A 16,837-nucleotide genomic window follows, 5' to 3' on the forward strand; every position below is an offset into this window, starting at 1 on the left:
TTCTTGTTGCTGGGATTAAAAATCCTTAGAAAACTGGAATAGCTCTGTAGTAGATATGATGAATAGGCACTCAACATTCATTCCACCTTCCTCCTAGTGTATCTTCCTAAACCGCAAAGTCTGAAAAGTTGAAAAAGCACAGTTGACAAACAACTAGAGTTCTAGATGCAATTTTGGTTTGATCCATCCAATGAACTTGTGCAATATCTGGATGGTGCAAGTAGGTGGAAACTCACTATTGCTTTCTTCTGCAGATAAGCACATCATGGAGGTTCAGCAAAATTCTCCAAAATGTGAAAAGTGGGTCAAAATTTTTCAATCATGCAAGCTGCTGTTATTACAAGATGAATGTAGTGACTGGAGCAAGCCCACATAGCTGGGAAGTTCTGAGGTTCTAGCTGCACAACTAAAATTTGTCTGTCCCACCTCAAGCTTAGCATCAACAATGACAATTGTTTTTCCAGCTTTAATATCAATGATAATTCCAAGACAGTAGCAGCAATTTCAGAAATTTCCTGATTAGTTAGTATTCATCTTTGTCATCTCCATCCAGAGAAATTGGGTTAGGAAGAATACGGAAGACGTAGGGGTTATCCCTGTAATCCCCACATTCTCAAGATAGCATTGCCTGGATTTCCCTGCCTGGTCTTACCATCCCCTCATCCCTACCTGCCCCAAGAGAGAATGAGGACTTTAGCGCACTTCTATTCTCACACAGGGGTGGGTAGAGGATGACAGCCAATCACGTTACATCCATATTTTTGTTAACGTGAGCTACGTCATCATTGGTGTTATTGGATTTGGTTTTTCCATAGCTGCATTAGCAAGGGCCCTGTCACAAGCTTTATGGGACTTAAGGGGGAGGGCATGGGCACTATTTTGCTGGTGTGAATCATAGCGAGTTCAACACAGTTCTGGTACAAGAGACAGTAGCAGTGACAACCCAAGCATTGGGCCTCATCACCAGTTAGACCTGCAGGAAATCCCCGCCTCCCTCACTGAACCACTTTCCTCACCTTTTCCCTGTTCCCCTTCTTATTCCCACTATTGCACCAGTTTTGTTACGATTCTTGCCCAAGGCAAGCAGCAAGGCAAACTCCTATTTCAATTGTCCCAAAAATGGAAACATCCGTGTAGGGGTCCCTTGTTTCATTTCTAGGCCTTTTATTGGCGGAGATAGGTTTCTGGAAATATTTTCCGCACATAATCACTACAATTCATGGTCATGGGTCACTCTTGGTTTTACACTTCAGTAAAGTATATTGCTTTACTTGTATATTGGGTTGAACCATATGAAGTGGCCTCTTTTGTAGGGCAAAAAGTGGTGAAACATTGGCAATTTCATGATTTAATTTAACACTTTAATAGATTTTTGTGGTCTAGGCTATGAAACATGTATAATATTGTCTATATAGTTCCAAATAACTGACTTACAAAAGAATTTCTGACCAATATTGCTATACTAACTTGTAAGATGCTTCAGAGCAGCTATAGTGTTTTATGAATGTTTGTATCCCTTACAATACTCACCATAATACCTTACACACTGAGCACCTCAATAAATGTTGAGCGAAAGGAGGATGTGGCTGTTTATATCTATACCTTGTTCCTCAAAGGATATAAGGTCTCAATTTAGAGGCTAGAACTCATCCTAATAAGGACTGATGATAACCAAAAATTATATACAATAATTTCAAAAGAAATTTTAAAAAGGAGAGATTGACATGGAACTAAACATTTAGAAAGCTTTTAGTTATAATCAGTTCAAAATTCCAAGCTACTCTATCTACACAGGATGGCCTGTCAAACACCTCTACTCACTTTACTGTCCCAAGCTCTAGGGTAACCAAATTAGACTGAAATTCCCTTGTCTGTTTCCCTAGGGTTGTGGCCAATCTGGACCAACTGCCAGGTCTCAAGAAATGAAAGACAAAGGTGGAAGACATCATTCATTCAGATTTAATTAACTCACAAAGAACTTACAAAACACTGGAAGATAGGTGGATGGATTCAAAATGCATGGATAGGTAGAAGTACAGATGAAAGGTGGATAGATGGAGAGAGAGGAAAGAAATGGATAATATGCTCACATGAGGAGTAAGATGATGAATGGAAAAATATTATACATGTCTCATTCTCTGTATACATGTATACACACTGTTGACTCCAATCTGCACAGAGATTTCTTTAAAAATAAGAAGTATTATGTATGGTATCCTTTTGCCTAGCTGAAGTACCTATGTTAAAGCATTCCTGCCTTAGCAAAGTCCAATTCTGTTGAGCACATTCTCCTGCTAAGAAACAGGCTGAGCCCTGATGATTACTAAATAAGAACATAATTAATTATTTCTTCAACTGAATAGTCCTGAATTCTACCACAAATCAATCAGTTCTTCTAGCCTAAGAAGCTCTGACTCTATTTTAGCTCAATGAAAACAAAATCAATGAAGACCAATTATAGCCCATCTCGTTAGAGTATGCAAATGGTGTGCCATACAAATTCCCAGCCATTGCCTCCAGAGCCTCAGAGGAGGCTGGGGAAGCCAACGGTGGGCTGCTGCTGGCCCCTAGCTACTCAGGCCACACAGTACAGCTATACCTGAAGCCTGTAAGTGAGAGACCAAGGGTAAGCATCCTTCATTTGTTCCTTTAGCAAATAAGTATTCATAGCAAGTCATCAGGGTACAGGGAGCAAGTCTAAGCAGATACCCCAACATTCAAGGGTATGGATCTATATTCTAGTATAACGGCATTCTGCATATGAAAGCTGATTTCCTTATAATTCATAAGCTTGCAACCTGATTATGCAATGCCCCAAAATTTCCGAGCGAGGATAACATATATGTCACAAAGGACCAGGCAAGCCTCAGGGACAGACGCAGCGTTGATAAGAACAGAGCACTGAAGGGATGTAAGAGAAGGCTACCTTGCTCCCCAGGATTTCCTTGACACCCACCACAACCCAGCCACAGGGCTGACATTTCTACCACTGTTATCACTCTTAGGGCTAACGCTTTGCACCTTAGAGAGCTCCTATTAAAATACAAAGGCACCAGATGGAAAGAGTAGGTCACTAAGCTACTGTTTCCTATATTTCCGGTATTTCTTCACCAAATCTCCTTTCTTTCCAAATCATATTTATTTACCATATTTCATTGAATCTAAAATGCTCTGATGTTGATCTTTCTTGATTCGACCACAGGTGTCACCTGAAGGTTTACACCACTCTGAGTGCACTGCCTGACCTGGTCCACAGGCATCATAAGATGACACCAATTGTGTAATGTATCATGATTTCAGAGAGGTTAAAAAAATTGGGGGGAAATGTGAATCTTCAGAATCTATGAAATAACGTGATTTTTTTCCCTAAATCAATTTTTACTTAATAAGTTGCTTTAAAAAGAAAAAAACTTTGTTTTCACGGCCTTAGAAAACTGGTATCACTAACATAAATAAAATGGAAATGTGTAGACAAATACAATGATAATTTTAAAAATAATTTTAAATTGGAGGTAATATAATTAATCAAGGTGTACAGTTTTTACTTACTCTCCTGTCTAGTGTACATATTATACTCAATACAAAAATAAGATGCTCCCTGGTGGTCTAGTGGTTAGGATTCGGCGCTCTCAATACAAAAAAAAAAAAAAAAGTCTAAGAAATAATTTACCTCCCAAGGCTTTTAGCCTGAAGACCATACTTGCTTTGTCAAAAGGGGAGATTAGCAATTGTTAAAAGATAAACTTTGTTAAAAGTTTGTTAAAACCACCAAAATGAAACTTTCCCCTTGCCTTAATTAGAAACATTTGAGAAGAAATTGAAAAGGGAATACTTTTCACTCTATGCGATTCAATGTTATATAGTGTCACATTCATATGCCACTTAAAATGTTCTCCCTTGTACCATTAGTCCTACACGCCACTCGTTAAGGGACACTGAGGAACCGCCATTAACCCCTCTAGAAAGAGTTATCAGTGTTAATAAACTGTCAGTTTGGAAAGCCAAGTAGAGGATTCTAGATAATGGGACAAAGGAGAGGGAAGTTTTGACAAGTATGTGGGGAAGAAGAAGCCCAAGACGTGAAGGGCCATCACAGAGACACCAGTCCAAGGGAAAATATTGATGTGAGTGAGGAGGAGGGTACTGAACTGGCAGAGAGGGGCAATTTAAATGCCCTGGGCATCTGGGAAAGAGATGTTCTAGGATGTGTCCATGGAAAAAAGGGACAATTAACGAGTAATTGGGAGGAATAAGAAGCAAATCTTGCCAGTTAGCAATTTCGGCATCATACCAGAATTCCCATTGAAATAGGTACCTGTTTATCGATGACTCTTGTCAGATCATTGCTCTTCCACTGAATCAAGGAACAGAGGGTGCTATGACAACACAAGAAAGCAGTACAGTCAGCCCTCTGTATCCCCAAGTTCCACATTCACAGATTCAGCCAACCGTGGATCCAAAAATATTCTGGAAAAAAAAACAAAAAATTCCAGAAAGGTCCAAAAAACGAAACTTGAATATGCCATACATCGGCAACTATTTACATGGCATTTACATTGTACTAGTATTACAAGTAATCTAGAGATGACAAAGTATACAGAAGGATGTGCACAGGTTGTATGCAAATACACCATTTCATACAAGGGACTTGAGCATCCACAGATTTTGGTGTCTAAGGTGGGGGGTCCTGGAACAAATCCCCCTCAGTTACCCAGGGACCACTGCATATGCTTAAGGACCGTGGATTATTATGCTAAGGATTTGTGGGAAAACGAGCCCTCCATTCTGGTACATAATACTGTTAGTTTAGGGTTTTTTTTGGTCTGGCTCTCGTAATACCAGTATATCCCAACTCTCTCATACTCTCCTCTGGAAAATAAGAACAATTAGCCAGAATGGTTTTCACGATAATCCTTCTTATACATTAGCTGTCTCTTTTCTAAACAAAACAACCCACTTCCTTTAACCTGAGATATGGCTACTGAGATATCCATCACTTTAGATGCAAAGGCTGGGTGTTCCAAGTCAGTGTGACCTGGAAGCTGGTACTCTTAACCAAAATGATGTCAGAGTGGAGAATTTAACCATTTACCCCCACCATTGGTTTTTCTCACTTATTTCTTATTCCGTTCATCATTTTGTGCTTCTTTCCTTGAACCTTTTCATCTTTTAATATACAGTGACCAAGATTGGTAATTATACTCTAAATAATGGTTGATCAATGCCAAGTGTATCCTTGCCCTTTTCATGTCATACTCCTGCTAATACATCTCTCAATCGTGTTCCCTTTTTTAAATAATAGCATTACAAATTGCTGACTCATATTCAATTTATGGTCCACAATACTTCAGCCAATTCTTTTAGTATCGTTGGATGCAAATCACCAGGATCTGCACATTTAGATACAGATCTCACTTATTTAAATGATCTTCCTCCAAGTCTTCTTTTTCACTTTTCATTCCCCTAAAGTGTGCATTACCTATTTCCAGAGCCCCATTCACTTGATCATGCGGAAAGGGCTTTTAAAAAGACATTGAATGCCCCGTGGCCCTTTGATGTCATCATTGAGTCACTTACTTTCCTATCTAATTAAAGAACAACACTCTGCTTTAGTCTTTTGCTCCTGATGGAGTTAAAAAAAAAAAAAAAAAGAATGTTCTATTTCAATTTTGGAAGCTGCATTTCATTTCCTGCTTTAGTAATTCTGACCTTGTTTCTACGAACCTCTCTACAGGTATTTGTCCTTGAAGGTTCAGCTTTCTCTAAAATTTTTTTCTATTTCGGAAGCTTCTGTAATTCTTTGATAAATCAATTAGACTTTTTTTAATCTTCCCAACTCTTTTAGACATGTATGTAAACCTGCTCTCCCTCTCGTCCTTGACAAAGTTCTGACAATGTATTTTACAAAATGTTTAATTAGTTGAAATAGAGATGAAAGGAAGGAGCCCAAGTAAGCAGAAAGTTTCTTAAGAAAACATGCTGTTGCTGGGATTTTTTTCAACACTGAAAAAGACATGGTCACTTTATTTTAAATATTTTCTTCCTTTAAATCCTCAGTACTTCACTTTTCTAAAATATCTCCAAGAAAGATATTCCACATAGCTCCGTTTACCCGATCCAAAATTTGTCCTTGACACTCTTTTTTTCTGCTCTTAAACGAAATTTCTTTACTTACCATCTGAGCACATTTCCTCCAATAATGTCCACAGCACAGTAGGAATGAAAACTACATTGTTACTATTCTTAATATTGTTACCACGGCTGTTAGCCTCGAGCGCTAACCCTCCTCCTTCCTTGAGGGAATGTAAGCTGCCGAGAAGTGTTACCCTTGTCCTACAGGAAACCACCTGAAGAGAAAAACAAGAGCCCACCAGAACTGGTTAGAACCGGACAAATCCAAGATGGCGGACGACCTGACCTTCAGGAGACCCTGAGCCTCATTATATGCTCTTTGTAATACATTAGCATGCTAAGTGACACGCCCACCAGCGCCATGACTGCTGACAATTACCATGACAATAACCAGAAGAGCCCATACAAGGACTGAAGCGGAGTGTTTGCCTCAGTTCTGAGCAAACCACACCGCTGTTTCAGATAAGACATGAATATTCCTCCCTCTCAGGAAAACCGCAGTGGGGTGGGGATGGTGGTGTGCTGAATTGGGCGATTGGGATTGACATGTATACACTGATGTGTATAAAATTGATGACTGATTTAAAAAATTAAAAAATTTAAAAAATAGAAGGGCTGAAACTTAAAAAAAAAAAAATATATTCCTCCGTCTCTTTACTCAATTCCCTCCCTTTTATCTCGACCCTCCTATATATTATATATGGTGTCTCAGCCCGAGTAGCGTTGAGAATTTGATTTGCAAACTACGTTACCGCTTCTCTGTTCTCTGGCCGTTGAATAAAACTTGTGCTGTTCAACATTGGTTTTGCTATTGGCTGTGCGAATCCAAACGAAAAACAACCTTCCGCACCAAGGCAGGCAGCTTGGGCCAGGCTAGGGCCCAAGTGGGGGGGTCCTTTCGACCAATTCAGTAACAATATAATCCCAAATTCTATTTATTAATGTTCTGTGACAACTTCTCAACACTCACACTGCCAGTACATCAGTTCACACCACCCAGATAACTGCAATGGCCCCTGATTATTGGCCTGCTGCCATCCTTATCCCACCTATGGTCTATTCTCCATACAGTAGCAGGGGCATCTTTTACAATATAAATCCATCATGTTGATTGATCCTTTGCTCTTAGTTTTCCAACGGCATCCCTTCACACCCAAAATAAAATCCAAACTCTTCATCATGGCCTAGAAAGCCTTCCATCATCTGACCCCTGACCACCCTCCTTCCTGCTCATTTTGGTACCAGGGCCTTTGCACTTACTGTCCCCTGCCTGGAACACTCTTTCCCTTCACATCATTATCTGCTTAAACAATAGCCCTTATTACATTCATCTTGACCTGCTTTATTTTTCTCCATTCCAATGACCACTACCTGACATCATATTTATTATACGTGCGTACGTGTGTTTAACATGTCACCTTACTAGAATGTAAGTTTTGTGTAGGCAGGAATTTTGTTCATTTTGTTCTTTGCTGTATTTCTAGCAGCTAAAACAGTACCTGGCATCCATAGAGCAAGTACTCAAAAATAATTTGGGGATGGTTAATGATGAAATAATTTCTGACCTTTTTACCTGGTAATTTATCACATTCCTTCAGACACACAAATTAAGCACCATGATGAGAGCATATTGCTTAGAACTCATGTCTTTGCTCCTATCAGAAATTTCATACAAAAGAAAAGTATTTAACTTTATAATGATAATGCAGCTTGAAAATGTCTATTGTGGAACACTATTCTGAGTCATTCATTGCAGTCTCTCTGGGGAAAATAATTTGCAATTTATCTACAGAGGAAAATTTTGCTTTGCCCACTGCTCTTTGCAAAGGTCAAATGGGACAGCATTGATTAGGGTACAGAGTGGGGAAAAATGCTGAGGACATAGTCATTCTGGGGTGAATTATGAAATCTAAGAAAGCGTGAGAAGCATGCAAAGTACTGAAAAGAAGGCTAGAGTAAGGATGCTACTGGGAGAACGTGTTCCTTCTCTTGTGTCCACAGCTGTATCTTCCAGGGAATGAAAAGCTCAAAGCATAATCACCATGTGAATTTCATTTATCATTGTGTCTATTTCGGAATAAAAGCCAGAGGGAGAAAAAAAATTGTCTGTGATATATATGGACTGTTTTCATAAGCATTCTTGTTAAAAAAAAAAAAAAAAAAAAAAAAGGCTGAACAATTGAACTGTGAAATCAAAAATACTTAACCAAATCAGAAAATCTCTATTATGTTTCCCAGTGTTCACCACTATTTGAAACCAAGATGTGATCTCTTTAGCAATTATTCATTCCTGCTTTCCACCCTTCTGTTAAGAAACGGTCAACAAATACTTGCACACTTGCTATGTCCATGGTCCTGGGAAATAGCATCAACAGAGGTGGGAGGCAGATGGTGAGGGGGTTGAAAGATGTGGTTCCTGACCTCATAGAGATTACAGGCCATAAATAAATAAATAAATAAGTAAATAAATAAATAAATAAATAAATAAAACAAAATAGAGATTACAAGCCATTGTGTTCGTCAATTAGGCTCCAAGCACTACTGCTCTACGGTGCTCTCGTTAAAAAGAGACTTGATTATGATCCAAGCATCTAGGCATGGCCAAAGGTTCTGGAGAAAAACAATCTGGGCACTTATTTCGTCATAGCCACTGGAGAAGCGATGGTTTTCCAAGTGTATTACAAAATAAACAGCTCCATGAAATTCAGCATTATTAAATATGCTTGTCTGTGAGTGAGAATTGGAGTTGTTAATTATTTCTTAATGAGATTTTAATGGGTATGGGTTTTTTAAAATAGTTTTAAAGGACGTGGAATGCTTTTTCCAATGATATTTAAATTGTCTTTTCTCTCTAAACCTATTTGGTGTTAGCAAAGTGCCGAACTCCAAATAATTCAGGTTTGTGTTAGAGTTCACTGAAATCAGTCATGGGATCAAGATAAGATAACAGCGTGTGTTCTAAGCTTCCAACGGCTCGAGTGCCATTCTTTGCATACACATGCAAAAACAAGCTTAACGGAGAAGAGAAAACTGAAGCCTTCCCAATTTTCCACCGTGTAAACCACTGTGGATGGATTTGCTCAACATTCATCCCAACCTGTGTCTACCATGCCTTCCTGCACTGCCAAAGCTGAAAAGACAAAAACTCCATTTCCCTGACTCGTCTGAAGATGAATTTGGGCAAGAATTGGATTCCAACCTGAGTCAAGTAGGGAGGGAGATACTCATTTTGCTGGTTCAGAATTATCAGAAGATCAGGGCTCCAGAGCCAACAATGATGGCGCCAGCTTCCTGACCCCTAGATTTTGGCCCAGGTGATGTGTTTCTGAACTGACAGTCGAGGTGGTGGCACCCTGACCCCAGACTCACAGCTAAGGTAACATGACCCCAGAACCAACAGCGGACCAACTTCCCGATTGTGCTGAAGTCTTCGTTCCTTTGCCGGGCCCGTGTGCATTGTCCTTTTGATAGCAGCTCCCGGAGGACCAGCTAGTGCCTGCTCCTCCAATCCTTCCCATGATTTTGTAAGCACACTTACTCCCTGTGTGAAATTTCCTTCTGCTTAAAATAGCTGAAGAGGTTTCTCTGACATCCAACCAAGCCCTGACTGATAGAGCCTCTTACCATAACTCCACCCAGGAATTAACTCAGCCAAAAGCACATAGCCTTGCTTTTTCCACCTGTCTATAGAAAACGTTCTCTGAGTCTTATCTAAACACTACTTTGTGTGGCATTTTAAGGATTTTTTTCTTTTATACTACTTTAATGACTCTTAAAAAAGAACATAAAATCCCTTTTATGTCTCCTTGCCCTCTCTCCTCCTCCATTTTTAGTCCGCCTCCATTTCCTGGGTCATGATAAGCTCCTTGAAGTGGATCTGTTAATGCAAGGGTAATAAAAACAAGACGTGCCTTGAAAACGTCGGAAAGGGGCTGGGTGGGGCCGGATGGAACGGAGAAACTCCATTTTTACTTCAGTAAGAATTATTTGTTTAAAAACTTTGCACCTGAGAAACATGAAAATCTAGGATTCCATACTTCGTTTTAAAACAGAACACTAAAGATAATGTAGTCAAGCCTTCCAAAGCTGAAAAAGAGAGGCATTTAGTTCTTCTTCGTAGTTTTTAAATCAAACAGCGCCTTCCAGCGTGTGGAGCAAAATCATTAATAATAATAATAATAATTGTTCCCACTTGGTGAGTGTGTATGCTGTGCAAGACTCTATGCTAGATCAATGATTACTTCCAAACCTCGTATCAGCCCGAGACATCATTTCCTTTCTATTGATGAAAAACTGAGGCACAGAGAGAGTAAGGAAATTGTCCAGGGTTTTAACTCTGTTTAACTCTAAAAACAATAATCCTTTCAGTACATTCATTCCATCCATCACTGAATAAATCTCTTTTGAACGCCTCAAACTGGCCGTGCTTCCCAGGGGGCCATACCCTCCATGCGCTAACGTGGGAGATGCAGCTGTGGACAGGTCAGACACAGCACACTCACTTCTTGAAACAGAAGTGGCCAGTCGTGCCACTGCCACTGCTCAGGGAGCTGCGTGTGACCAGCTCTCAAAGCATCAGGGACCATCTCTTTTGAAGACCACCTTGCTTTGGTTCTGACCTTTTCAGTGTTGCTCTTCCTGCCTGAGTTTGCAGCCCATCACTGCTACTTATCAGCTACGTAACCTTGGGCAAGCTATTTAAACTCTCTGAGCCTCGATTTCTTCATCCTTCAAGTGAGCATAATAAAACTGCCTACCTTATGGGGTTATCGTAAGGATTAAATAGAAGATTGTAAATAGCGCACTTAGAAGAGGGCTGGCACATAGTAACACTCAATTTGTGTTAGCTGTGATTGTTGTTTTCATTGCTGCTATGATTTCTGTAGCACCACGCAACATTAGAAGTACACGGAGTACTTACCATTGACTAGAGTATGAGAAAACCTTAGGGTATGCTCTTCTCAGAATGAGAAGGCCAAAAGAGCAGATTGGAGCTCATTCATTTCGATCTGAGTTGCTTTAAAGCTTAGTTTGAAGACACAGTCAGTCCCTGATTTCCAGATCTGAGGGTTACCACAGTTTGCTTTGATAGTCCGCACTGACTTCTATCTCCCCAAACCAGAAGTACATTCCATTGGCCCCTGAAAAATTAAGTCCCTTTGAAATGGACTCTGTTATATTACCTAAATCTCAACGGCAGGACTGAAGGAATTTTCCCCCCAACTCCTGGGCGTGCTGCCCGCCAACAACCCTCAGCTCTCAGCCCTTGGGAATTGCCCTCAAGCTGGCTGAATGCAACCACCTCAACCAAAGTCTTACCCTCTTCCCAGGGTCAACCTGCATTCGATGACAGGTTGAGGCAGGGACATGAAAATCCAGCCTCCAAGCCCCAACTGGGGTCAACTCCAAAGGTCTGTTGCAGACGTGGAGCTCGCCGTGGGGTCGGTCACATCGCCACCCACATCCTCCTTCTGCCCAATCCCTCCCCAACAGGTGACGATCCCAAGAGCTTGCCCTAATAAACTCCTCGCATGCTAACCTCTGATTTAAAGTCATCTTTCCAGGAATCCAACCTGCAGCATCCCTTCTGTAGATTTAATTTCCACATTTGCTGCATGTCAAAACTGCTCTCTTCACAGACACCCATCTCAACTCGACACAGTGGGCACCCCCCAGCTTCTGTACTTCCCCATCAGCAGCATGGCCTTATATCCCAGGAGTTCTGTCCCTCTTAGGTACGCTCTATCGTTGAAGCACTTCCGGTCTGCTTACAAACCTAGTGTAAGAATTTTAGCATCATGACTCTATCAGCTTCTGCCTTATAGCTTTTTTTTTTTTTTTCCATTACTCTTCCATGAGGTAGAATATGTTCAAATAGTATTTGTCCCAAAACCTTACTCTGGGCTCGGTGAGGGGCTGGGCTCATGAAGCCTGGCACTTACCTCTCCTAGGGCTGAGTCCTCTCCCACGTGGCTCTCCAGCACTTTATACACATTGACGTCTGTCAGCCCCGCTGAAACCCAGCTGCCGACACAGCTGATGCTCACGTCGCTTGCCCAGTCCATGGGCTTCACCGTCAACTGCTTAATGGTGTTTACTGGTAGGAGGTGAGCATAAATATTCACCTTCTAAGCAGAGAATAGTCTCATTCAACCCAGTCTGTAGCTGTATTTTTTTTTTTTTTTTTTTTGGCCGCGCCGGGTCTTTGTTGCGGCATGCAAGCTCCTCTCTAGTTGTAGTGTGCGGGCTCTCTCTTTGGGCTCTCTCATTGAAGCACGCGAGCTCAGTAGTTGTGGCGCGCAGACTTAGTTGCCCCGCGGCATGTGGGATCTTAGTTCTCCAACCAGGGATCAAACCCACATCCCCTGCCTTGGAAGGTGGATTCTTTACCACTGGACCACTAGGGAAGTCCCTGTAGCTGTAATTTTAAAAAGACTGAATTCCTAGTTCCCTTTGAAACCAAATGAATCATCTTAGTGGCAGAATTCAACCATGTGAGGGTGAATTCAGCACATTTACTATCTGGCCTGTGTACAGTTTCCAGCTTCCCAATAAGGAGGATATGACATAAATTTGCTTTGCTGGCCAAGGTAGGTACTTCAAAGTGTCTCTCTTCTCCTTGAGCACAAACCTGGCCTTCGTTGTAACTGCTTCCTGCTCTCATATCTGCTAGACACTTGAGGAGGATTCATCTTTGACCCTAAGATGACTTCCCCTGGCACAGAAAGTCAGTGGAACCGCTGCACTAAGAGCAGACCAGAGCACCCTGGGTGGTGTGGGTTTGCATAGGTGAGGCTGTTCCCACTGTTGGGCACATTGTATGTGCTGCGCTGACAGCTATCTACAGGGTCTGCCTTCTACTTCCCATCCCGGTGGTCAGCCGAGGAGAGCAGACAGCCATTGGAGGACAGAATAATCTATATCCCAGAGGAGTCCCAGGAAGAAACTTATTAGTTCTGATGAAATCCCGGATCAGCTGGCTTGTCACACAGGTCAAACTTTAATCCTAAGGAATTTATGAAATGGATACTTTATGCTTTCAATTTGCGTATCAGCTAGAAAACTGTTCTCAGAATCACAATGCTTATCAATAAAAGGATGATTTTAGTTCAGGAAGAAAAAAAGATTGTATGCAATGATAAGAGAAAGAAGTACCAAGTGTTATTTCCTCATGGCAAGTGAATGAGATGGCTGCGCTACTATTAATAACGACAATGTTCATAGCTACTATTTATTGGGAACTAACTATGTACCAGGAATTGAGCTAAATTTCTTACATTACCTTATTTAATCGTAATGACTAAACTATCTTGAAGGAATTGTGCCCCTGTTCACAAATAAGATGGAGGTTTGCAGGGATTGAGTTGATTGCCCCAGGTTACACAACTAGAAAGCCATGGGGAAAGGGCTTCCAATAAAGGACTGTCTGACTCTGCCCTTAGGCTCTCCTCATTTGCCATCGGCCATTTTTCACATCTTCAAAAACCAGGATAGACATCCTGCACTCAGCCGTGCTTTCTCCTCCTTCTAATAGTAACTATAATCTGTGCCAGGGCCTGCCCATCCTCAGAATCCTCCTGTCTGAAGACCCTCACCCCGCCAACCTGGCTTCTCTGCAGGTAGGATGCTTATCCGACCAAGCTCACAGTGCCCTTCCCTCAAATTCAAGACCACTTCAATTCCGACACACTTCTCAGAGGTTACAGGTGTGTTTCCTCAGGCTGCTACTCACCTGATATTAGAGACAAATACATAAAAGTTCCCAACTTATTTCCATCTTCAAAGTTTTCAATAAAGCCCACTAAAGCTTTTAAGAATGTCTAAGTCTCATCTTGAATTGAGCACAAACTCTTTCTTACTCAAGGACTTTACTGGCCCACTTTTATCTTCTCAGTAAACACTGAGTTATTTGCATGGCATTTCTGAGCTATAAGTACTTTATTTCTAATTAGAAGAGGACTATCTGAGCACAGACCACCTCCATTCCGAGGGGACCATTCCCTCCTTGGACGCTCGCAGCCTGTGTACGTGCTCCTTCGGCACTTGGTTTGCACAGCTGTGACTGCTGCTATCTGGACACATGACTCCAGCTCCTCCAGGTAGAAGGCTCATTGAGAGCAGATTTGTTTTGCTAATCATCTGTCCTTAGAAGCCCTTTACATAGGGATTGCTCAAAAAATTGTTGTTGAGCTGAATTTTACCTTTCTCTCATCCAGAAACAAAGTCCAGAGAAAACCCATTCTCTAGCTTCACCAACTCATCCAGGTTTGCCAGACTTTCCTGGGTTTGGCACTGAAGGTTGTATGTCCTAGGAACTCCCTCGGTTTTAGGCAAACCGGGATGGCTGGTCACCCTATCATCCTCTCTGACATATGTACATCTACTTAAATGTCATTCCTCCCGCCAGCCGGAGGGAACACTCTGAGGAAAGAACAAAATTATCATACAAACACATCTGGGCTTTTCCAAAAAACATAAAATGGAACCTAACATAGGTGTAGCCCCATAATTAGCTACAAGATAAACTTTAAAAGAAAACATGATTTTAGCCCTAAAGATACTTATTTTCTACTTCTTTTAAAGAAATAATTATATGTATTATATCATAACTATTGAAGATACAATAGTTGGGTATTTTAGTTGAGGATGAAATATTGAGGGTGTAGTTGAGGGAGAAATGATGGCAGAAAGAAGACCCTCAACGTATACTGTCATCTCTTTGAACACCAACGTGATGTGAACTAAATGACACCTATGTAATTTTAGCAGCATACTCTGCACATGGTTAAAAAAAATCAATTTTTCTTAAGAGCCAAAGGGTTAAGGAGAGGTCGCAGGCACAATTGGAGAGCCTAAAAGCCAGATATTATTTTTGAGAGACTATAATAGCCTGGTGATCAGTTCAAGAAAATCACAGTCATTCAAGATGATGTCTTACATGTACTGGCTTCTCTGTAAAATGAATTTACCTTTTCATTATTATTTACTGAGTGAGCCAGTATTTCATTTGTATGGATTTTATCCAGCAACTAGTGGGGAGAAAACACAGAAAATCTAATAAAAAGATGAAGCTGCTGTACAATATTTTGAGTCTGTGTCCTGCCTTTTGAGGTCATGTTTCTGTCTTTTTTATGATGTTCGTTTTAGAAAATGAAAAAAATGTGTACATATGCAGGTATGCGTTTTATGTATTACAATTGACAGCAAATTCAACCTGACAAGTATAGAGACATACTTATCAGGAATGACAGCAATAGAATAGTGGCAAAAATAAAATCACAACGTCACAAGCGTTTATCATTTGAGTAATAATGTAGAATCTTGTCTGCCTGGTATAAGCATTTCAGTTCTACCATTTCAGGATGGGTGATGGGATATATTACAGTTAGATTTGGCATGTGGTGCCATTCTTCATAAAAAGTTGAACCTCTAGAAAACATGTTCGTTAGCAAGTCATCTCCTCTTGAAAGGGACCTTCACTAAACCCCCAACCTTTCCATTTCTCACCATCTACTGCTAATTCCTGTGTGATAGGGAGCTTCCCAATCAAACATCTTGTTTATAAGATCATTGCATTGTGCTGCCATCCAGGTCAGAGTTCACTAAAAAGTATTTTAATATAAAAATCTCTTATGCAATGATTTTTCATCCTGTGCACCCCAAGAGGCTACAGTGTCGCTATAAAGTTCTATTACTCTACCTTGGATTTTCCCAATTAATAGATACTAAAAATATAGCTACTGGAAGCAACCCAAGTGTCCAACATCAGATGAATGAATAAGCAAAATGTGGTATATACATACAGTGGAATATTATACAGTCCTAAAAAGGAAGAAAATTATGACATATGCTGCAACATGGATGAAACTTGAAGACATTATGCTAAGTGAAATAAACCAGTCTCAAAAAGACAAATATCATAAGATTCCACTTATACAAGGTACTTAGAATAGTCATATTCATAGAGACAAAAAGTAGAATGGTGATTACAAGGAGCTGAGGGGATGGAGGAATGAGGAGTATTGCTTAATGGGTATAGAATTTCAGTTTTACAAGATGAAAAAAAAAGTTCTGGAGATGGATGGTGGTGATGGCTGCACAATATTATGAATGTATTTAATACCATGGAACTGTACACTTTAAAAAGGTTAAGATGCTAAATTTTATGTTATGTGTATTTTAGCACAATTTAAAAATTGGAAAAATATATGTATATAGCTACCATCATATAAGGTTTTTGTTGTTGTTGTTGTTTGAGGGTTTTTTGGTTTTGTTTGCTTGTTTGTTTGTTTTTTTTGGCTGCACCATGCGGCATGCGGGATGCAGGATCTTAGTTACCGGACCAGGGATCAAACCCATGCCCCCTGCAGTGGAAGCATGTAGTCTTAACCAGTGGACCACCAGGGAAGTCGCATATAAGGGTTCTTAAACTTTTTAACACAGCAGAGTCCTCATACAGAAAAAGGTCAGAACCACCGGTTTGGTGGGAAAAGTATGGGTGGGAAACATAGAAGCTGAGTTTTATCCTCTCTCAGGCACTAACTAGGTTTTGGAACCTAAGCAAGTCATCTGTCATCTCTGTGCCGCAGTCTCTACATCGGATAAATGAAAGCAGGTGAAGGAAGCTTGCTGAGCAGTTTAAACCCTTCAAAGAAGATAGCTATAACTTATCCAGCCTCCTGCGCTATTGCTAGTAACCATTACT

General features: G+C 40.6%; 1 protein-coding gene across 1 annotated transcript in view; it reads right to left on the bottom strand.

Moving 5' to 3' along the window:
* LOC309628302 (uncharacterized protein) overlaps window positions 1–16,400 on the bottom strand; it is a 102,980-nt gene extending 86,580 nt beyond the window's left edge. The window contains exons 1-3 of the mRNA XM_082391225.1: window positions 12,075–16,400; window positions 6,176–6,347; window positions 4,316–4,467 (exon numbers count right to left, since the gene is read on the bottom strand). Of these exons, the coding sequence (XP_082247351.1) occupies window positions 4,433–4,467; window positions 6,176–6,347; window positions 12,075–12,197 (330 nt within the window). The 5' untranslated portion in view covers window positions 12,198–16,400 and the 3' untranslated portion in view covers window positions 4,316–4,432. The remainder of the gene's footprint in view (window positions 1–4,315; window positions 4,468–6,175; window positions 6,348–12,074) is intronic.
* Between the last annotated feature and the right edge of the window lie 437 nt (window positions 16,401–16,837).

Source organism: Balaenoptera borealis (assembly GCF_965194805.1).
Source record: "Balaenoptera borealis genome assembly, chromosome: 4".
NCBI lineage: Eukaryota > Metazoa > Chordata > Mammalia > Artiodactyla > Balaenopteridae > Balaenoptera > Balaenoptera borealis.